The 23766-nt window shown below is 42.3% G+C and overlaps 1 protein-coding gene across 2 annotated transcripts in view; it reads left to right on the forward strand.

Annotated features, from left to right (window-relative positions):
• The first annotated feature begins 8129 nt into the window (after positions 1-8129).
• The window catches only part of LOC132225132 (vascular endothelial growth factor receptor kdr-like), a 388352-nt gene continuing 372715 nt past the window's right edge, over positions 8130-23766 (forward strand). The window contains exons 1-2 of one of the 2 annotated variants that reach the window (XM_059680383.1): positions 8130-8458; positions 8741-8881. In XM_059680383.1, the coding sequence (XP_059536366.1) occupies positions 8803-8881 (79 nt within the window). In that variant the 5' untranslated portion in view covers positions 8130-8458; positions 8741-8802. The remainder of the gene's footprint in view (positions 8459-8740; positions 8882-23766) is intronic. The other variant, XM_059680382.1, reaches the window with a different exon arrangement.

Here is a 23766-nt window from a genome sequence, read left to right on the forward strand (position 1 = left end):
CCTCAGGCAGTATTTTGTCCATTCCTCTGTTTTAGCAGTGATCACATGGTAACATTTAATTTATTCTCTTTTTTTTTTTTTCCAAAAAAGCTCAGACTCACCACATTGTCTTGTCATGATTGGTTTACAAGCCTATGTTAGGGCATCAGTTGCTATTATAAGAACCCATTTTTTAATGTATTCAATTATAGTTTACATTCAATATTATTTTATATTTGTTTCAGGTGTACAGCATAGTGGTTAGACAAGCATATACTTTACAAAGTGATCCCTTACTATTTCTAATACCCACTTGGCACCATACCTAATTATTACAATATTATTGACTATATTTCCTATGCTATACTTTACATCCCCATGAGAATTCTATAACAACCAACTTCTTAATCCATTCACTTTTTCATCCAGATCCCTACCTCCCCCTCCCATCTAGCAACCATCAGTTTCTTTTCTGTATCTATGTGTAACAGGAACCCAATTTAATACTGGCCTAAATAAGATAGAAGTTGATTTTTCTCTTAAATATGAGGCTAGAGCAGTAGTTCCCAATGAGGGGTCCCTAGGAGATATTTGTCTGGAGATGGCTCTTGGAGCAGGAAGTTCTAGTAACATCTAGTGATTAGAGGCCAGGAATGCTGAAAAAAATCTTATAATGTACCACAAAGAATTATCTGGCCATATATCAATAGAGATACTGATTAGTCATGAATAGTTCAGATCTGATTGGATGGCTCTAATCCATAAACTCATCTTTCTATCTTTTGCTCTACCATCTCTACAAGTTTTCTCATATCTGAATGCCTCACCAATATGGCTCACCAGTCAGAGAGAAGGGAAAAGAGTTATAAAAAGGAAGATATACCTCTTTCTTTTAAGGCATTACCTGAAAGCTGTATACATAAATGCTCACATCTTATTGCCCCCAAAATGCCACACAATTATCCTATCTACAAAAAATGCTGGGAAGTAGTCTGTATTATTCTGGGCTGCTATGTGCCCTGCCCCAAAAGTTTATTATTTTATAAGAAGGAAAGGCAAAAAATGACAGTCGCTGAATTATGATGGTTCAAGTTAAGATTTTGTGATGGTGTAAAAGCAATAAAGCATTCAGAAGAAACCATACTTCTAATATATTTCAAATATGTATTATTATTGTTGATAGTATTATAGATGTCTCCCATTCCCCCCCTGTTTACCCCCCACCTCCAAGCCCCTACCCAACCCCTAAGGTCTTCACTCCTTTATTGCCTGTGTCCATGGGCTATGCATATAAATATGTAAGTTCTGTGGTTTGTCTTTTCTCATCCCCCCATCCATATTTCCAATTTTGATCTTTTCCCAGGCTAGTAATATTTGGTTTGATACTCTCTTGTAATTCTAGGCAGTGGCAATGAGCTACAGCTCCTAGTCAGTCATGTGATCACAAGCATAAACAATCAATACGCTACATTGTACCGTGTTGCCACCATTTCTTGGATATTGTGTTTTGGGTTTTCCCATGTCATCATGTCTACTTTTTGTGTACCCTGCTTCTGGTGGAAAGACGAAGAACACAATTACTCTTGAGATGAAACTCAGGACAATTGTCCAGCTGTGCCCTAATGAGCATGTTTAAGGTGAGCAGGCTCAGTTATGATTTTTGGTAGGTTAGATTTATTAAATACATTTTTGACTTATGATAATTTCTATTTACAATAGGTTTATCAGGATGCAATCCCAATTGTAACTTGAGACCATTTGCAGTATTTTTTGCCAAAATGCTTGTCCTGGCTAGTGATGGTATCTTCAGGTAAGTGTTGTATTTTGCTCACTTCTATATCCCCAGAGTAATGATTAGGCCTAACACCTAGAACCCAGTAGTTGTTCAGGAAAGGCTCAGCAGTCAGACATCCTTAGAGCTGTCATGGAGGTGGGAGAGGCTCCCGCCACCACCGCTGCACTCACCAGCCATGAGCCCAGCTCAGGGCTTCTGGCTGAGCAGCGCTCCTCCTGTGGGAGTGCACTGATCACCAGGGGGCAGCTCCTGTGTGTGTCTGCCTCCTGGTGATCAGTGTGCATCATAGTGACTGGTCATTCCACCGTTAAATCAATTTGCATATTAGCCTTTTATTATATAGGATTGTTTATATGTACCTTAGCTTTTTATCCATTCAAATATTGATGGACACTTAGGTTACTTCCTATCTTGACTAGTATAAGTAATATTGCAATGAACACAGGGGTGCATATATCTTTTCAAATTAGTGTTTTTGATTTCTTTGGATAAGTACCTAGAAGTGGAAATGCTGGTTATATGATAGTTCTATTCTTAATTTTTTGAGGAAACTGCATACTGTGTTCCATAGTGGCTGAAACAATCTGCATTCCCACAAACAGTGCACGAGGGTTCCCTTTTCTCCACATCGTAACCGAAACTTGTTTGTTGATTTATTGATGAGTTCCATTCTGACAGGTGTGCTCTGATATCTCATTGTGGTTTTGATTTTTATTTCCCTGATGATTAGTAATTTTGAGCATCTTTTCATGTGTATGCCCATTTGTATGACCATTTGTATGCCCTCTTTATACAAGTGTCTATGCATGTCCTCTGTCCATTTTTTAATGTAATTTTTTTTATTGTGGTAAAATACAGATTAAGTAAACTTTACCATTTTAAAGTGTATAGTTCAGTGACATTAAGTATATTCACAGTCTTGTGAAACCATCACTACCTAGTTCCAGAATGCTTTCATCACACCAAAAAGAAACCCTAAGTAGCCCCATTAAGTAGTCACTCATCAGTACATGTAGATTTTGAGGCATTTATGTGACATCCAAATGTAGATGTTAAGTAGACATTTGGATATGTAGTACTGAAACCCAGGATAAAATGTTAGTCTCAAGGTACAGATTTTTGAATCTTTAACATGCAGCTAGAAAAGGTATGACTAGTACACTAAGGAGATTATTTAAGAGTACAAATGAATGAATGTGTGAAATATATGTTGGACAGAGGCAACCAAGTGAGGTGAAGCTAACAAGTAGGAAATACCATTGCCTTTTAAAAGCCTTTACCTATCTTGAAGCAGACATGAATTTTATTTCTTGTACTCAAGATAACACCTGTTGAACCTCTTTAATATTATCTGGGGTTCCATCCACATTCTTTTTTTTCCTCACTGGTTAATTTTTCTGAGTTTTGTTAATCACTCCCATGATTTCAATTTATATATATATTAGAGGCCCATTGCATGAAGAGATTCGTGCAATAGACCTTCCCTTCCCCTGGTTGCTGGCACCAGTTTTCCTCCAGCACCCGGGACCCAGGCCTTCGCTCCGGATGGAGTCTTCAGTCTTCACTCCACTGCTTCGCCCCTACATATGCAAATTAACCGCCATATTTGTTTGGTTAATTTGCATACTCACCTGATTGGCTGGTGAGTGTAGCAGAGGGACAGTTAATTTACATGTTTGTCTATTATTAGGATATATATATATATATATGGTGGCCGCAGGTTAAGACCTCCTCTGTCCATTTTTCAATTTGACTGCTTGTTTTTTATATTGAGCTATATGATTTTTTTGTATATTTTAGATATTACTCCCTTATTGGATATATCATTTGCAAATATCTTCTCCCATTCAGTAGTTACCCCTTTGTTTTTTGATGTGATACAAAGGCTTTGTAGTTTCATGCAAAGCTTTGTAGTCCCATTTCTTTATTTTTGCTTTTGTTGTCTTTGCCCAAAAAAGACAGGCCCAAAAAAGAATATTGCTAAGACCAATGACAAATAACTTATTGCTTATTTTTTTCTTGTTGGGGTTTTATAGTTTCAGGTCTTACATTTATTGCTTGCCTTCTTCTTGATTGCAAAGACACTAGTAGGTCAGTTGTGTGAGTTTCATCATGAACCTATGCCACCCATCTCCCAAATATTCCTCATTTTGAATGTCACCTTGAAATGCCTTCCTTTTTTGTGCTGCTATCTCTAGCTAAAGAGAAACATAATCATAGCCCAGAGTATCTCTTGGGGTTATGGTGAAGTTCTATCTATTGGTTATGGGATAGCTATTTAGATCTCCTTGAAAATGTAAATCAGGCATGATTACAGTCTGCCATTCCTCTTCAGGCCACTCCTATTTACTTTATTTATCTCTAGCATAACATGTTCTATTAAAATCATTCCAAAACAACCAAAAAGGAAGAAACCATGATGGCGGCATAGGTAAATACCGGAAATTGCTGCCTCACACAACCACTTCAAAAATACAACTAAAAGACAAAACGGACATCATCCAGAACCACAGGAAGGCTTGCTGAGTGGAAATTCTACAACTAGAAGGAAAGAGAAAAGCACACTGAGACAGAGGAGGTGTGGAAGTAGAGTGCAGAGGTACGGAGGTGCACACGGAAAGGGCTGGCAACTGAGGACTCAGCTGTCTTTTTCAATCGGTAGGGAGACTCAAGCTCTAACCTCCAGTTCCGGGTGAGTCTCTGGGGACCCAGACTAATACGGGGAGAAACTGGACTGTCTGGCATCGGTCAGAACTCAAGGGCGGCTTTCTCTCAGAGGTGCTTGCAGCGATTACTGGCACACTGAGATGTGGGGCCTCTTAGGGTAGGACTGAGGAGCAGACATGGCTGCTTGCTCCACCCTGTTGATCCCCTGAGACCCCGCCCCACCCAAACTGTGCGCAGAGGCTTTTGCATAGGAAAGGCCAAGCCCTTTGCAATCTGAAAATTACCTAACAAACTGCAGCTGGGTCAGAGAGACCTAGAACTTCCAAAAGAAGGCCCAAGGCCCCACAGCAGCTTGCATTGCTTCACAGCTGGGCCTCATCTGGGCACCTGCAAACCCCAAACAAAGAGGAATCTGCAGATCTCTCCATAGCTCCTGCTGGGTAGCCTCAGGCAGAGGCTAAATTAGCACCTGCTTAGAGATCCAAGAGCCAGTGTACCCAGTGGTCAGAGTGGGCCCATCCAGATTACAACTCCTCACATCCATAAGGGACACACTCAGGGGGCAGACTCAGTGAGCACTAAAGCCCCACTGAAGCAAGTCTTGCCCCAGAAGGGTGTCTCCAGCACAGAAGTTCTCCCACTGCAGACACAGCTGATTCTCACAGCCAATTGGCCTGGAGATCAATTCCTCCCAGTGATACAACAATCAAGGCTTAACTACAACAAGACTGTGCACACAGCCCACAAAGGGGTGCACCAAGAGTGTCCACCTCAGGTAATTGGGGAGGCTGAGCCACTGGGCCCTATAGGACCCCTAGCACAGAAAGCCACTCTGTCAACACAGGGAACACAAAAACTGCGGAGACAAAGAAACTGATCACAAATGACAGAAATGGAGGAAAGCAAACTACTTGATATAGAGTTCAAAACCACACTTATAAGGTTTTTCAAGAATTTTCTAGAAACCGCTGATAAATTTAGTGAGACCCTCAAGAAATCTAGTGAGACCCTCGAGGTTATGAAAAAGGACCAACTAGAAATTAAGCATACACTGACTGAAATAAAGAATATTATACAGACTCCCGACAGCAGACTAGAGGATCGCAAGAATCAAATCAAAGATTTGAAATACGAAGAAGGATAAAACACCCAACTGGAAAGACAAAAAGAAAAAAGAATCCAAAAATATGAAGATAGTGTAAGGAGCCTCTGGGACAACTTCAAGCGTACCAACATTTGAATTATGGGGGTGCCAGAAGAAGAGAGGGAGCAAGATATTGAAAACCTATTTGAAGAAATAATGACAGAAAACTTCCCCTACCTGGTGAAAGAAATAGACTTACAAGTCCAGGAAGCCCAGAGAACCCCAAACAAAAGGAATCCAAAGAGGAGCACACCAAGACACATCCTAATTAAAATGCCAAGAGCAAAAGACAAAGAGAGAATCTTAAAAGCAGCAAGAGAAAAACAGTCAGGTACCTTCAAGGGAGTACCCATATGACTGTCAGCTGATTTCTCAACAGAAACTATGCAGGTCAGAAGGGAGTGGCAAGAAATATTCAAAGTGGTGACTAGCAAGAACCTACAACCAAGATTACTTTACCCAGCAAAGCTATCATTCAGAATTGAAGGTCAGATAAAGAGCTTCACAGATAAGAAAAAGCTAAAGGAGTTCATCACCACCAAACCAGTATTGTATAAAATGCTGAAAGGTATCCTTTTAGAAGAGGAAGAAGAAGAAAAAGGTAAAGATACAAATTTTTGAACAACAAATACACATCTATCAACAAGTGAATCTAAAAATCAAGTGAATAAATAATCTGATGAACAGAATAAACTGGTGAATATAATAGAATCAAGGGCATAGAAAGGGAGTGGACTGACAATTCTCAGGGAGAAAGAGGTGTCAGGGGTGCGGGAAGAGACTGGACAAAAATCGTACACCTGTGGATGAAGACAGTTGGGGGGAGGGAACTGGGTGGAGGTGAGCTATGGGGAGAAATAAGAGGAACAACTGTAATAATCTGAACAATAAAAATTTAATTAAAAATAAATAAAAATAAAATCATTCCAAAATTTATTTTTATTTATTTAATTGCTTATAATTTAACAAGTATGACAGACCTTTTGGCAGCTGGGGAGAAGAGGAGATAGAGGAGACAGCTAATTTAGCCTGGGATAATCCTGCATCACCACACAATCTCTCCAGAGGCAAAGGAAGGGACTGCCTCTTGGTTTTAGTTCACAAGCAGGCTTTCTCCATGTTGAATCCATAATAATGTGAATGATCTCTCCCATGTTTTCCTCTGGCTTTGGTTTCTGCTTCTCAACCCATCTCATATCTCACTGAGTCCTTTCAATTTTCTCTCTGGTTTTAGAATCTAGCTCATTATACACAACCCTTTTCTGACCACCACTTCCTAGTGTAAGCACCAAAATGGAGACTCATAAAATAATTCCCTATGGACTAATTACAACTATTTTCTCTATGAGAGACAAAGCTGAGAACTGAAGCATGTTACAAGAGGAAGGGCCCTGGATTAAGCTTCAAGGTCTCTCAGTTCTAGCCTTGCCTTGTCATTAAGTCACTGAGTGATCTTGGACATGTCCTTTCCCTTCTCTGTACTTCTGTTTTTCCATCTGCATAAAATTAAAGGGTTAGATTGGGAAACTCCTGAAAGGCTTCTGGTTTTATTAGTTCTTTACATCGGTAAAGTACTTTCACATGTATAATCTCAATGGTTTGAATGTGAGCTCTGAAATCAAGCAAATCTAAGTACGAATCCAGGCCTACCACTTCCTAGGTGTGAGATCTGAGGTCAGTTATTTATTCTTTCTCTGATTCAGTTTCTCTTGGTCAGCAGCCTGCCAGGGAGAATAATGGTGTGTGGAGCAGAACCCTTGTTTCCCAAGTCCAGCTTTGTGAGGGACTCAGGTGACTGCTTGAATTTTCTTTCCACAGTTTCAAGGAATGGAGGAAGAGGGAGGTGGAAGTAGAGTATCAGTCTGGGGTGTCTCCTTCTCCCCCAAGTTCCCAGAGACAGTGTATATCCCACTCTCCTCTTTCCACAACCCAATCTCCCTTCATGGGGAAGAGAGAGGAGTAAAGAAATTAAAAAGATTCATTCTGGTCCATGTATCCACTCTGTCTTGCCAGGTTACCCAAGGAAAGGCAAATGACCTCTTTGTGCCTCAATATCCTCTTTTGTAACACAGAGCTTTAGGATTAGAGATCTGTAAGTAATCCATCTGGCTCGTGAAGTCTGGGACTCTCCACTCATTGTAGTCCCCAACACTTCCAACCACATGTCCCTTGCTGCTTGCCAATTACTTCAATAGAATCTATGCTCATAACCTCTCCAGCCTTCAGAGTGCTGTTTTCTCTGTCTATTCCTACCCAGCCTAGACAAAGCAGATTGCGGTACCCATTTGCCCCAGCCCTCACCTTCTGAACAGACAGTAATCTCCTGCCTCAGAAGGCTTGAAGCCAACTCCAGAACTGTTCTCCTTGGGGAGCACTTGCGCTGACGTCTGTGTTTCCTCTCCCTGCCCAAAGAACCCCCCACATCCTTCCCGGATACATACCGTACCAAACTCAGGCCAAGAAGTCAGCCTGGGGGAGGGAACTGGTGAGCTCCTGAAAGGAGGAAAGGGAAATGCAGCTCCACCAGACGCCCCCTCCCTTAGTACACTGAGGCACTTACCCCTAGGGCTATCAGTCCCTTAGGGACGCTCTCCTGGATAGCTGCACTAGCCTCTTCTGGGATTTTTCACGCTGCCCTCCAGCCTCCCTTTCCTGGTTCTCCCCCCCTTCCCATCCCCCCCCACCCACCTTTGTCCTGAACTTCCTCCCTCCAGAGACAGACTTTGCCGCCTCGCCTCCTCTCAACAGGGTTGCAGAAAGAAGTTGGGAGCTCCTCAGAGAAGCTGAGCGGTACTTGTGCCAGCATCGACTCCCCCAGTTGCAGGTTCGGTGTAGGGGCGCTCTGAACCTGGACAGCTCACCTGCCACCAAAGGTTGTCAGGGACTTGTGGACCTGGGAGGAGATAGGGTGTTAGGCAGAGAGCGAGAGCTCCTCCAGACTGTGCTCCTCTCACAGAATAGCTCGGAATAGCTCGGTATCTCTGAGGCCTGAGGAGAGGTGTCTGGGAAAGAGGGCGGCCCTAGGCTGAGAGAGTAGCAAGGAAGGGGGCCTGGAAGGGGCGGCAGGATCGGAATTCAGAGTTGACAAATCAGAGGACACAGTTTAGATCCCTTACCTTAAACCCTTGATCCCCCACTGCCTGCCTTTTTCTTAGGAAGGAGGAGCGAAATAACTCAGGGGGAAGTGAGAGACTGGCACTGCACTCTGTGCCCCACGATGTTTGCACCTCGCCATGGTCATGGTGCCCTGACTGTCTTGGCTTCCCACTTCCTGATCACCCTGCTCGGGACTTCAGGTAAGCGACTGGTCGCCTCACAGCTGACTGAGCGCTGCGTGTGTTCCTGGTGCTCCAACCTCTCAGCTCACACGAAAGAAGTCAGGTCAGGGGTGCCACAGAGAGAATAAGAGCTCTTCATTGGCCTGTGGCTTGCCAGGCACACCTCTGAGCCAGACCTGCAGCCAACTATAGCTGGAAACTACCGTGGTCTGCGGTGGGCCAGCGAAGAGAAACTGTTCTGGATGCACGAAACTAGGAGGCCCCAGGGCGAGGGTGGCCAAGCCTGTGACAGGGAATTTTTGCGCGTAATGGTTGTTAGCCCTTAGCTGGCTTACCTAACAAAGAACATACACTCGCTGCAAAAGATCTAGAAAAATTCCCCTCTGAGAGTGATATCTTTATTTATTCCAAGACAGTGAGCATTGCATTTCCCCCTCTGTTGTACAGCCATAACTCCGCGGGTGGAGCCGCAGAGTGCAAAGTGTATTCCTAAGATTAAGTCTGTAAATTGTGAGGAATTGAGCAATTAAAGGGAAAAGACACATCTGTAGTCTTTCTCTGACCTGTGGAGAGTACTTCAACAAAAAGAAAGGGACAAAGGGACAGAGGATTCAACTTACTTTCTTTTTTGGGGTGTAGTTTTTTGTTTTTGTTTTTCAAATGTGTTGTCGTTTATAATTCTTGAAGTTGTCTGTCCCCAATATTTTAAAGTTATATTTTGAAAAACTCAGCAAAACAAAAACAAACAAACAAAAATAGAGAAAGCCCCAACTAAACGCAGCAGCTATTCTTTGGGTCAGACTTGGTACACTTTTCTAAAAAGGAAAAACAGGTAAAATGACTGCTCTGGTAGATGGTGCCTGCTGCTTTGGGTAGTGATTGATTTTCCAGCCTGGAAAACCTAGGATCCTCAACCTTTTGCCACAGGGCCAAATGGTGGAAATCGCTAACAGGACTGTAATTAGCACCAGTCCGTAATTAGCTGCCTGTACTGGAGTCTGGAGGTGGCTTACTTTGCAGCCTTTAGAGCTCTTGTGACTCCAATGTATCCAGAAAATCTCAGAGCCAAACTTTCCACCCAAGATCCCCCAGACAATTCCCAATGTGTACTAGATTTGGACAAGGTAGTGGGCACTAGACACAACTGGAAAATCTTAACAGTTTATTTTTAGTTGTCATCTGCATTTTCCTTCATCACCCAGTTTTCAGTTCTTGTAATTGTAATACCCACTCCCATTCTTTCCAGGCTTTCTGTTGAACCTAAACTTTATATCACCGGTAAGAATCTGGAGGTGTACTGTATGTTCTTGGTCAAATTATTTAAATTCTTTGGACCTCTAGGACTTCTAAAGGTCCATTGAGATAATTCCAACATAATGAGGACAATAATACATCATGTGTTAGTCATTTAACAACTCTTTTTTGAGATATCTGTGGTAGAGTTCAAAGAGAGATGGATATCTGAACAACTGGTCTTTAGTCTTGGCCCTACCACAAATACACTGCGTTCCCTTATTCTCTTGAGCCTTGGATCTTTAATTGTAAATGAGAGGAAAAACTTGTATTTGGCTTCCATCTTCTTTGTCAAGAAGAAAGACAATACCAGATTAGAAAAAGTAAACCAAATATTGGTAGTAATATGACATTTGCTGTGGACTGGAGATGGAAAGAGAGCACCTTACTGCTGGAATTAGGTTTCCCTGGGCACTGAGAAAACATGTGGATGAGAAATAATGAATCACTGAAAATACTCACAGAGATGTCATATATCTAGAGATGGCCAGTTGTAGTCCTGTATTTCAAAAAGAAGGAAAAAAGTATTACAAAACCTCTGTTCTTGCTGTTGCTCTTTGTAAGAATATAGAATTAATTATTTACAAGTTTATTACCTAAACTCCTAGAAGAGAAATCCATAATCATTAGAACTGGTGTTAGTTCATTGAAGATAGGATTGGCAGAATAATGCAGTTTCTTTTTGCAGTAGGATTTCTGAAATTTAAACAAAGGGGAATGCTGGAGAAATAGAATACTAGGGTCTCCTGAGGAATTGAATAAAGTCTCTTCCTGTTAGAGAAAGATGAAGATTAGACCTAGGGGGCTTATAAGTGTTTGGAATGGCCTCAGAACTGCTGGTTAAGGGGCACACATAAAATATATTTTTAGAATGGATATGTGTCTGGAGGACAATTTCTAAAGAGGAAAAATCACTAGGCGTTGGCTTCATTTTCTTCAATAATTTTGTGCTTGTATAGGAGGACAATATTTGTGGCATAATGAGAAAATATTCAATTAATAGAAGGGGGATATGGTCAGTTATAGAATTGGTATTCAAAAGGGCAATGAGAATGTTAATAAATATAAATACAAGCTTGTAACTTTGGGTACTCCTCCCCCCAAAGAGAAAGGGGGAAATAAAACCTTTAAGAAAATAATTGGAAGACATGGCTTATAGATGCATATTTGTGAAAAAAAAGATAGGGATATTTGCACTGGCATATATTGCTGACATATTCAACTTACAGGCAAGTAAAACACATATTTTGATTATATTAAAAAAAATAATATTCAGACCTAGAAAAAAAACAAAAACAGAAAGACCCAGAAAGATTCTACTCTCTTCTTCACTGGCCAGACTCTACCTGGTGTACTGCAGCTTGACTTTGGGCACCACATTCTCAAAGGGACACTGACAGGGTGCAATGTTTTCATAAGAGATTAAATTGGATGGAGAGGGTTCTTGAATTTTTTTTTCAGTTAAGGAACAAAAAAAATGTAGGGACTTTTAGCTGGGAGAAGGTAAAGCTCTTTGAGATGGGGTGGGAAGTTGTATGAAAGCTGTCTACAAGTGTTTGAAGGGCCATTTACACACAAGAACATTCCAACCATTTTAGCTGCTGCAAATGAAATGGGCTAACTTGGGGGCCGGAGAGTCCACTATTACTGGGAATATTCAGAAAGAAGTAAAAAATTACAAAGAATAAAGTTCCTACCTTTTCCCTATAGCAGTCGTGTAGATACTTGAAGTTCTAAATCCCTTTCTCTCTTAATCATCCTTCTCTGGTTATAATATAGGGGTTGGCAAAAGTAGGTTTACAGGTATAATACAAATTAAAAATACAATAATTATTAAATAGTAATAATATAAGAATAAACTACAGGTTTTGTGTATGCACAATTGCAAACCTACTTCTGCCCACTCCTGTATGTTAATGGCTTAATTAAATTAGGGAGCAAGAGGCTCCAGCTAAGAAAGAAACAAAAAAGAAAACAACTTTATTATCTGGTGACATTTTCAGTCCATGCTAGGCTCTCTGGTAATGATATGAAAGAGTATATAAAAACGATTGGAGGAAGACAGATCTTGGGAAAGTTCTGTGGGTTCTCAGATTTCCTATTTGTTATTCAAGGATTTTGTGATCCCAGGAAATAGCACTTGCTACATATACATATAGATGAAGTTTATTAAAGTTCTAAGGCAGAAGAGAAGCTGTTAAGTAAAACTAGCTGAAATATGATTATAAAGATTTTATGAAGAAAAATTGTGGTGCCTGCAAGGGAAGGATACCACTATGTATCTGTCTCTCCACTATTTCAAAAGGCTAATGTGGAAATTAGCTGGTCCTCAAAGGTAGGTGTCATCTTCATGGTGGTACCCTGAATTACCTGAATCATGATGGCTCAAACACTAATCTCTAACTAGAAATCCTTTGTAAAATCAAGTATTTTCTACTAGTGAACCTAATGGACCTCTTCCCAAAAGGGAAAAAAAAGCTGAAATATTTAAGATTAAGCTAAAATGAAGTTCTTGGACTTATTTTCTTTTGTTTAGGGATACAAAAAGACAGGACACTGAGTCTCTAAATGGCAGGTGGAGTGGGAGCAGAGTCTTGGTGATTGGGATGGTGATGTGTTCAAAATCCATTATTTTTCTCTTGTATTTGATAGCCCCAGTCCCTCTGTTTTGAAGTCTTTGTCTAACTTTGTAGAAGTTCCCTCAATTTGTATAGGCTTTCCTACTGTCCTCCCTCTCTGCCTTTTTGTAAAATGCTCTTCACAGTCTCATGCACACAGTGCTCAGCATTCCACATATCTTGGATGCAAAGCCAGCTCTTTGGATTTGGCCTGGTGTTTTTGAAATCAGATCAGACTGTTGAACTGTGCAATGCTGGCCTCTAGGGTTTCAGATGTGGGGATGGGGGGAGGCAAGTCAGGATTTGGTCTTTCTACCTGCACCTCCTTTAACCAGAGAAGTTCTGCTCTTATTTATTTTATACTAGAGGCCCGGTGCATGAAATTTGTGCATGGGTGTAGTCCCTAGGCCTGGCTGGCAATCAAAGCATGAGCATCTGGCGTGGAAGTGGGGGGGGGGGATCCCAGTTGACCTCTGGGCCCTGGGAAGCACCTGGGCCCCCAGGTCCCTGTGTGCCTCCTTCCACCTGAGTCATGGCATCTGAGTGCCCATGTGGAGATGCGGTGAGCACAGCTGGACACCGCAGGCTGGGGCGCAGTGTAGGCCTCTGGGCTGCCCAGCTGCACCGCACTGAAGTCAGGCAGGCAGCGTGCTCTCTCCTGGCCAGCCTTACAGACCAGCTCTTGAGTGAACCCTTGGGCTCATGGGGAGCCCGACTGGCATCTGTGGTCCCGGCGGCTGAGGCCTTGCTCACCTGGAAGAGGCCGCTTGGGTGCAGGGCAGGCTCCTTGCCAGCGCCCAGCACCTGAGCATGGGGGGAGGGGGAGAAGTGGGGGGGTGAAGGGGACTTCCCCAGTGTGGCAGCCCTGGCATCTTCGGGGAGGGTAGCAGAGGGAGTAAGAATGAGCTTGGCGGACATCCCGCATTCTCACTGCACCTTCATCCCCATCATCCCCATCCCCAGGTAGCCAGTGAGAGGTTGCAGTGCATCACTGATGCCTGCCATGTTCCGCGTCGCCCCCTGGTGGTCAGTGTACGTCATAGCAAGCGGTCAAACTCTCGGTGGAATGACCACCCAAGGGGATAATTTTCATTTGCATATTAAGCTTTTATTATATAGGGTATTGAGTTTAGAGTTGAGGCTAATTTGAAATGATGATCCAACTACTAAAATTAAAAAGAAAATAGATGGAAACACACTGGACTACAAGATTATATCCAGGGCTTTCCAATTTCTGAGAGTTCATGACTCTCAGACATCATTTCCAGGCTAATTGTAATCTCTAAGGAGCAGGGAATCTTAGGAAGTTAACCCTGCCTTTTCCTTTTCCTTTTCTAAGTAGATAATGTAACATATCTAAGGGGCCTGGGATGAGCTCCTTTAAATAGTAAGGTTCCAATTTATCAACTTGGCATTTAAAGTGCCACCAATGTTCTTGCAACCATCCAGGAGTCAAACATTTGTTCTGAAATCCCAAGATAAAATATTTGGATTCCTTGTCCCACTTATAGAGTTATATGATCTTAGATGGTCAGAGCTGCAATGTCATCCTTAGCGTGAACATACATCCCAGTTTTCCCAGTATAGCCCAGTGTTACCTGTTGACACAGACTGACTATTAATTATTTCTCAGTTTTGATGGTAAATTATATGGTCACCCCAATCTAAAGCCCACTTGTCTCATCCCCTTGGGTTACAGTTAGGCCTAGAGAGGAAGAGACTTGCCCAAAGTCACACAAAATATTATTGGCATCTCTGGAAATCTGGCTAGAATTATGCACCTGATATTTAGTATTATGGCATTGATCTGGTAAAATGAATATTTCCTTTTAATTTGTTTTAAAGAATATCCAACAGGCATTCACACATCTAGTTCTTAGTACTGCTCTGTAATGTTCAGGCCCAGTCTAAACTTATGTGGTTTCCTATCTGTACTTTTCCAAAGATTATTTTAACAAAGGCATAGGCAAAGAGCTCTCTATCTTCTTTCATGATTTCTCAAATGATTAAGTAGGGGTGGAATTTCTTGATGCTGGCAGCACTGGTGTGTCTGGCTACCATACAGATCTCTCTCCAATGGAAACTGCATTTTCTCACTTCTACTTGGATCCCAGCTCCCTGTTTAGTGATATGAGCTATTTCTTATCAACCTTATGAAACAATAGACTCTCCTGGCTAGAGGTAAGAGTCTATGAAGAGCATTTAAAACCCGGTCCTTCTTTTATTTAACTCTTTTTTTAAAAAAATATATTTTATTGATTTTTTACAGAGGAAGGGAGAGAGATAGAGAGTTAGAAACATCGATGAGAGAGAAACATCGATTAACTGCTTCCTGCACATCTCCTACTGGGGATGTGCCCGCAACCCAGGTACATGCCCTTGACCGGTATCGAACCTGGGACCTTTCAGTCCGCAGGCTGACACTCTATCCACTGAGCCAAACCGGTTTCGGCTCTTTAACTCTTATATTACCGTCTTGCCAGGTAGTTGTCCAGTTTATGGTTGTACATCACTAGCTTAGGAGGTAGATTATTCCACCTTAGGAAAACTCTATTAAAAGATCTTCCTCATGTTTAATTTTGACCTTATCTCCCTGGGCTTCCACACACTAATCCTAAAAATCTAAACCCATACTTTGGGCCATGCAGAATATAATTAGCTTCACTTTCCCCATAATATTCCTGCAGAGATCTGAATATGAAAATGAGTTAACATTTATTAAGTGTTTACTATATGCCAGGTACTGCTTTAACTACGTTACCTTGTTTTTATTAAATTTATTGGAATGACATCTATAATAATAAAAGTGTAATATGCTAATTAGACCGGATGTCCTTCCAGAAATCCTTGCGGGGCTGCTGCTGTGAGGGCAGGCGTGGCAGCTGGGGCTGCTGCTGCAAGGGCCAAGGCTGCTTCTACGAAAGCTGGGTCTGCTGCCCTGGCCCTCAGAGCCCCTTGCAGGAATTTCGTGCATTGGGCCTCTAGTTGGTTAATAAGATTATATAAATTTTAAGTGTACAATTCTATCATACATCATCTGTAGATTGCATTATGTGTTTACTACCAAACATCAAATCTTCTCCTGTCACCATATATTTGACCCCCTTTACTCTTTACTATCCCTATACCTCTTTTTCTCTGGTAACCACCATACTGTTGTCTGTGTCTATGAGTTTTTGTTTGTTTTTCTTGTTTGTTCATTTGTTGCTTTTAATTTTATAGCCCATATTTTAGTGAAATCATATGGTTCTTAACTTTTTCTGCCTGACTGATTCCACTTAACATGCTATTCTTAAAATCCATCCATGTTGTTGTAAATAACAATATTTCATCGTTTTTAATGACTGAGTAGTATTCCATTGTGTATATGTACCACACCCTCTTTATCCAATCATCTATTGAGGGACACTTCATTTGTTTCTGTGTCTTGGCCACTGTAAATAATGCTGCAATGAACATAGAAGTGCCTTTATCTTTTCAAATAAATTAAACATTTTATTAGCTCATTTAACCTCCAAACAGTTTCTTAGGGAAGTATTATTATTTCTTATTACATATCAAGAAACTGAGATACAAAGGAACAGAGTGACTGGCCCTAGACACACAGCTTGTAAGTGGTAGGCATAATTTGAATGGATGCAGTCTACCTCATGTTCTTAACCATGTTCTAATTTATGTTCTTAAGCATTAGGCTGCACTGTTGGAATCGTGTCTCTTGATCCTCCTGATCACCTTGCAACTTTTCCTCACCTTGCTTTTCTATATTCTAATACTAGTAAATTGAGCGTGGCTTGATACTCAATTGACTCCCATCTCCCCCCCCCCCCGCCCCAATAATCCTATCTAATAAAAGAGAAACATGGTAATTGGCGTACGACCGATACCCTTTTCATTGGCTAATCAGCGAGATATGCAAATTAACTGTCAGCCAAGATGGCGGCCGGCAGCCAGGCAGCTTGAAACTAACATGAGGCTTGGTTGCTTCAGTGACGGAGGAAACCAACGTTCCCCGCCTGCCGCTGCAGGCCTCTGAGCGGGCAGTTTAAGAAACATTGTAACAAATACGCCCAACTTCAGCCAGCAGATTGGCAACATTGTAAGCAAAGGCCAGAAACCTACTTTCAGCACCGGAGGGAGGCCTAAGAGCTGGAGCCAAGCCTCAAGCTAAAGCTGGCCCAGAATTAAAAAAAAAAAAAAGGAAAAAAAGGAAAAAAGGAGCGTTTGGGAGTTCAGTCACCCCCAGCCTGAAAACAGCCCTCAGCCCCTCACCCAGGCTGGCCAGGCACCCCAGTGGGGACCCCCACCCTGATCCAGGACACCCTTTAGGGCAAACCAGCCGGCCCCACCCATGCACCAGGCCTCAATCCTATATAGTAAAAGGGTAATATGCCTCCCAGCACCGGGATCAGCGTGACAGGGGGCAGCGCCCAAACCCCCTGATCGCCCTGCGGCTCTGTGTGTGACAGGGGGCGGGGCCACAACCTCCCTATCCATCCTGCTCTGTGCCTGATAGGGGGGAGCTCCCCCCCCCCCACGGGCCCTGCTCTGTGTGTGACGGGTAGAGCCATAATCTCCCCATTGGCCCTGCCCTGAGTGTGAGAGTGGCGGCGCCCCAACCCCCTGATCCGCCCTGCTCTGTGGGTGATAGAGGGCAGCACCCCAACCCCCTGATGGGCCCTGCTCTGTGCGTGACAGGGTACAGAGCCCTAACCCCCCTGATGGGCCCTGCTCTGTGTGTGACAGGGGGTTGCTCCACAACCTCCCCATCGACCCTGCCTTGAGTGTGACAGGGGGCGGCGCCCCAACTCCCCAATTGGCCCTGCTCTGAGCCCGACCAGGGGCTGCACTTAGGGATTGGGCCTGCCCTCTGCCACACGGGAGCAGGCCTAAGCCAGCAGGTCGTTATCTCCCGAGGGGTCCCAGACTGCTAGAGGGCACAGGCCAGGCTGAGGGACCCCCCCCCCGAGTGCACAAATTTTTGTGCACCGGGCCTCTAGTAAATAATAAAGTGTTTCGAAGGGGAAGGAGACTTTCAAAGCTGTGGCTGGACACCATAGCAGTGAGCAGAAGGAGGGGTGAATAAGTGGGGAAGATTCTTATCTCTGAGAGGTGAACTTGTAGCTCTTTGTTATTCCCTGGCTCTTTCCAACCTCAGAGCAGTCACTGACCATAGACAGAACCGAATTTGGCCCCAGTCTGTCTGGCACCTCTGGATGGGAAGGAAATCTATGCATGTTAAGTATATTTTGAGATCCTACCCACTTTAGCTTTGCTTCTCCAAATAGGTTTCCTTAGATCTTCCTGTGTTTTTTCATAACTGTGGGAAAGACACTGTCAAGGAAGTAAATGAGGATGTTTGCCCATGATCAGAGATTGTTTAGGAAAAGGGGTCAAGGTGGTTTGACCCTTGTACTATCTGGCCAATTTTCTTTTCTTCTGTTTTCCTGTACCATTATCCCCTCCAGTGCTTCTTAGTTTCCTTCTGATTCCGCTTTTCCATTCTTTTCTTGTAAAAACTTTCAGGCTACCTTCATCCAGACTGCATTAACGTTGCAAAGAGTACTGTTTTTAGAATCCAGATAACCTAATTCTGGGCCTAGCTATGTCACGTACTTATTGTGTGATGTGGAAGTGTCTGTTGCCCTCTCTGAGCCTCAGTCTCTTTATCTTTAAAATGGGAGAACTGGACTAGAGATGATCTTTGAAATGTTCTGCTGCTTTGAAGCATTGAGTTCTCCTCTATTTTACTCTCACTCCTCTGTATCTTTTAGTATTCTCTTGTTACCATTCTCTTTCTTTCTCCTGAATTCCCAATCTATACTAATAAAAGGGTAATATGCTAATTAGATCAGGCCAGCAGGGGAGGGCAGTTAGGCGGTGATCAGGCCGACAGGCAGAGGTGGTTAGGGACAATCAAGCCAGCAGGCAGGCAAGAGGTTAGGATCCAGCAGTCCCGGATTGTGAGAAGGATGTTTGACTGCCAGTATAGGCCTGATCCCGAGGAGTTCCAGATTTGAGAGGGTGCAGGCTGGGCTGAGAGACACCCCCCATGCACGATTTTCATGCACCAGGCCTCTAGTATTGTAATAAGAAAGCACCATCTGATTTGGGATCAGATTTGAGGATTTATCCAATTTTGATGGGTGGAGAAAATTTCAAACAAACACAGAAAAACTTGTGGTAGTTTATTTTATTAGGAGATACAATCACTTGGAATCAGAGTTGTTAGATTATAAAAATGCAAATTGGTAAAAACTAAAAGTATTAGTATTATATAAGTAGATGTAAAATTTTAAAGCAGGCCTAGAAAATTAAGACTTTTCTCAGGTACAAAAATGGTGGAGACATTTGTTAGAAATAAATTTAACAGTATGTGTAATTCTTTCCAAATGTTATGTTAGGGATGAGGTAGGGGTTATATTTATTTCTCATTTTTCTAAATAATAGAAATATAACAATGGAGGATCATAATGTGATGGATTTCTCTAGGTCAACTTCAATAAAAAAAAAAAATTCTCCAAAAATGCAAGTTCACCATAGGGGATGAGAATAGTTTAGATATCTGTTCCTCTAGGCCAGTGGTCGGCAAACCGTGGTTCGCAAGCCACATGCGGCTCTTTGGCCCCTTGAGTGTGGCTCTTCCACAAAATACCACGTGCAGGCGTGCACGTACAGTGCAATTGAAACTTTGTGGCCCATGCGCAGAAGTCGGTTTTCAGGCTGGGCGAGTCTATTTTGAAGAAGTGGTATTAGAAGAAGTGGGGGGTGTCGGTTGGTCAGTCGACGGAGACGTGGCACAGGCGGGCCGTGGGATATGCAGCGCGGGGGAGGTACATTGTTTTGAAGTACGTTCGCTGTGGTCGACTCCTTCCAACTCTCCCATCCACACTCATCTACCTGAAACAAGTATACAAGACGAGTGTGGATGGGAGAGTTGGAAGGGGTCGACCTCAGCGAACATACCTCAATCAGATTGAGGACGTTTTTAGCAAAGGCCGGCTAAGGAGTACCCTAATTAAGTTAATAACAATGTACCTACCTATATAGTTTAAGTTTAAAAAATTTGGTTCTCAAAAGAAATTTCAATCGTTGTACTGTTGATATTTGGCTCTGTTGACTAATGAGTTTGCCGACCACTGCCCTAGGCTATAAGATAGAACAGCTGGCTTATCAAAACTTCACCTTTTTTGGTTTTTTAAACTCAATTTTATCTGAGGTAAAATATACATATGATAAAACACACCCATTTTAAATGTATAGTTTGACAAATAAATTTTGACAAATGTGTATATCCAAATAGCCACCACCACCACAATGAAGATATATGGTAAATGACATCATCCTAGAAAGTTACTTTGTGGCCTTTAATAGTTTCCTCTTTCACCCCCAGCCCACTGATCTGTGTTCTGCCTCTATAGCTTAGTTTTGTCTGTTCTAAAATTTCATGTAAATGGGATCATACAGTATGTACCATTTTGTGTCTGGCTTCTGCTCAGCAGGTTTTCTTTTCTTTATTTTTAAAAAATGTTTGTTTTTATTATCCTAATATAAAAAAATGTTGGGTCTGTCATGACCGGAGGCTACACCAACTGGAAGTCAGTCCTGCAGTCAGCGATGGATTGCCATGGTGACCCAGCACTGACTGCTGCAGGCTGCAGGTGTGGTGACCCAGCACTGACTGCTGAGGGGGCTGCAGATCAAGCCCAGAGAGAGGCCTGAAGAGAGAAGCAGGGTCTGATGCATAGCCTCTGTGGCAGCTGTTGATCAGCACTTGCCTCTCCCTTTCTCTCCAGCAGCTGTACCTCCATTTCTCTTCAGGCCTCCACCAGGGCTGCTGATCAGCCCTGCCTTTCTGATCAGGCCCCCCGTTGATAGGCTCAGAGATGCTGACTGACATAGAAACTGATCAATCGGAACTAAATCTGGGTGAAGTGTGAGGAGCCAATGGCTGCCTAGGAGGTGGAGCTTTTGACGTTGACTGGCATAGAAACTGACCAATCAGAACCAAATCTAGGTGAACTGTGAGGAGCCAATGGCTGCCTAGGAGGCAGAGCTTTTGATGCTGACTGGCATAGAAACCAATCAATCAGAACCAAATCTAGGTGAACTGTGAGGAGCCAATGGCTGCTTAGGAGGCAGAGCAGTTGTGGGTGAGATCAGGCCAGTAAGGGAGGGCAATTGGGGGTTAGATCAGGCCGGCAGGGGAGGGCAGTTGGGGGCGATGGAGCTGACAGGAGAGCAGTTAGGTGTTAATCAGGCCAGCAGGGGAGCAGTTAGGGGGTGATCAGGCTGGCAGGCAGAAGCAGTTCGGGGCAATCAGGCAGGCAGGCAAGTGGTTAGGAGTCAGCAGTACTGGATTGTGAGAGGGATGTCCACAGGAATCAGGCCTAAATCAGTAGTCGGACATCACCCGAGGGGTCACAGATTGGAGAGGGTGCAGACTGGGCAAGGGACACCCCCCAGTGCACGAATTTCATGCACCAGGGCTCTAGTTGTAATATAAAACACATAGCAAAATTTACCATCTTAGCTATATTAAGTATATAGTACATTAGTGCACACTTCTAATACAGATCTCTAGAATTTTTTCATCTTATAAAACTGAAACAAGAACTCCCTATTTCCTTCCCCTATCTGCACCTATTAGTCATATTCTACTTTGTGTTTCTATGATTTTGACTACATTAAATACCTTATATAAGTTGAATGATTTAGTATTTGTCTTTCTGTGAATGGCTATTTTAATTAGCATAATGTTGTCAAGATTAATCCGCTTGTAGCTTATGACAGAATTTTTTAATTAAAGTATAATTGGCATATAATGTCCTATTAGTTTCAGATGTATATCATAGTGGCTCAATATATGTATATATTATGAAGTGATCATGACAATAAGTCTAATTATCATTTGTCATTAAAGTTATTACAATATTATTGAATATATTCTTAGGCTGTATATTACATCCCCATGACTTATTTATTGTATAACTGGAAGTTTATACTTCTTAATCTCCTTTATCTATTTTATCTATCCCTAAGCCTCCCCTTATGATAACCACTAGTTTGTTTCCTGTATCTATAAATATGTTTCCTGTTTTGCTTGTTCATTTGATTTATTTTTTAAATTTCACATATAAGTAAAATAATATAGTATCTTCAGGGAACATTGTAGGTTATCTAGAAATACTGCCAATAGAATGAATAGAATCACTCAGATCTTTGCCTTTTTTAGATGGGGAAATTTGTGACTCAGAGTGAGGAGGCAACTTATGCAATATCTTACAGTTATTGGCAGAGCTGGAACTGGACAGACGTGCATCTCCTGATTGCTGATTCTTGACACTGTGTGAAATTGCATTTGTAATAATCCTGATTGTTATGAGGTGGGGCCACAACATTAGTAACAAAGAAAGAATTTCCGGAGGATGAGGCCCCAAAATCAGGATTTTTTTAAAAAATATTTTTTATTGATCTTTTACAGAGATGAAGGGAGAGGGATAGAGAGTTAGAAACATCGATGAGAGAGAAGCATCAATCACCTGCCTCTTGCACACCCCCTACTGGGGATGTGCCCACAACCAAGGTACATGCCCTTGACCGGAATCGAACCCAGGACCCCTCAGTCTGCAGGCCGATGCTCCATCCAGTGAACCAAACCGTCCAGGGCACAAAAATCAGGATTTTAAAAAGATTCCCAGGTGATTCTAATGTGCAGCCAAGGTGAACCACTGACCTACAATAAATACTGCCCATCATTAGACCACATCATGCCTGGGCACCAAGCCTGAGCTAAAAAAGGCATGTTTAGATCAATTGGTCTCACCAGAGGAAGCCATGGAAGAGCCATTAAGTTGCTCTGCCATTGTCAATGCCAACTCAGGACATGTGCTTTCCATTGCCATCAGTCTCAGGAACCGTTAGCTTTTCCTCCCGTGAGTCAAATGCTGACAGAGAGAGCCACAGTATTTTTTTGTAATTATCCATATACTTCTTTACAAAAGCCATTTCCATTGTTTTCTTCCATACCCTGGTTTATCATCATTATTAATATTACTTTAAAATTCTCTAATCTTTAGTTTCTGTGGTTTCTCCAAATACAAGCCCAGTGGTGGGATAGGAAGCTAGAAATATTGAGGGGCTTTGGGTCTACATGTGAGTAAATGGAAGGACATGGGGATGAGGAGAGCACAGAGAAGGGGACTGCTTTTTTTCTAGAAACAGAGCAAACAACTTCAGTCTTAGCTCATGTCCATGTAGTTAAGCAGGTTCCTGGAATCAGAAATCAGTATACAAGAGAACTTTTGTGTTTAATAATTATGTAGTATTCAAGGAGCTCAGAGTCCAATTAACATGAGTTTGTTAATTATAGTACTTACTGTAATCACTTAATTAGGAACCATTTTAAGCTTTGATATTTTTTTTTTGAAGGGGGAGATGGGAGGGGGCGAACAAAGTTTTTACATTTTTCTCTCTAAATCTTCACAATTGCTCTAGACAAAGAGCTTTATTTCCAGTTTTGTGTAGTGTATAAAGGCACTTTTCTTCCTTCAGTCACCAAGGCTTTGTAATTTGGTATGCAGGCAAAGTTCTGGAACCAGTGTTTAGTGTGGTACAATGCAAAGAACAGTGGCTTAGGAGTTAGGACACTGAGTTCCAGGCCTGACAATGGTGCTCATTCACTTTGGACTTAGGGCACAGAAAGAGGAGGTGACTAGTGCTCATATTTATACTCTAGTATTTAGGTGGAGAACTTGGTTGTTTCCAAGCTTGGACAGTCTATGGTTCTGGCATTCTAAGAAGTCAGATGCACTACACAGAGGTTTCTTCTTGCTTTGGAATACATCCTCCTTGTAATTCTGGCAGATGTTACTTGTTTTGTTCCTGCAGGACAGGGCTGCTTGAGTCATTAAAACTTTTATTGAAGTATATATGAAGAAAAGTGTACAAACAGAATATAAGTATACAGATTGATCAATTTCACAGATTGAATAC

The sequence above is a fragment of the Myotis daubentonii genome, chromosome X (assembly GCF_963259705.1).
Source record: "Myotis daubentonii chromosome X, mMyoDau2.1, whole genome shotgun sequence".
In the NCBI taxonomy this organism is placed as follows: domain Eukaryota; kingdom Metazoa; phylum Chordata; class Mammalia; order Chiroptera; family Vespertilionidae; genus Myotis; species Myotis daubentonii.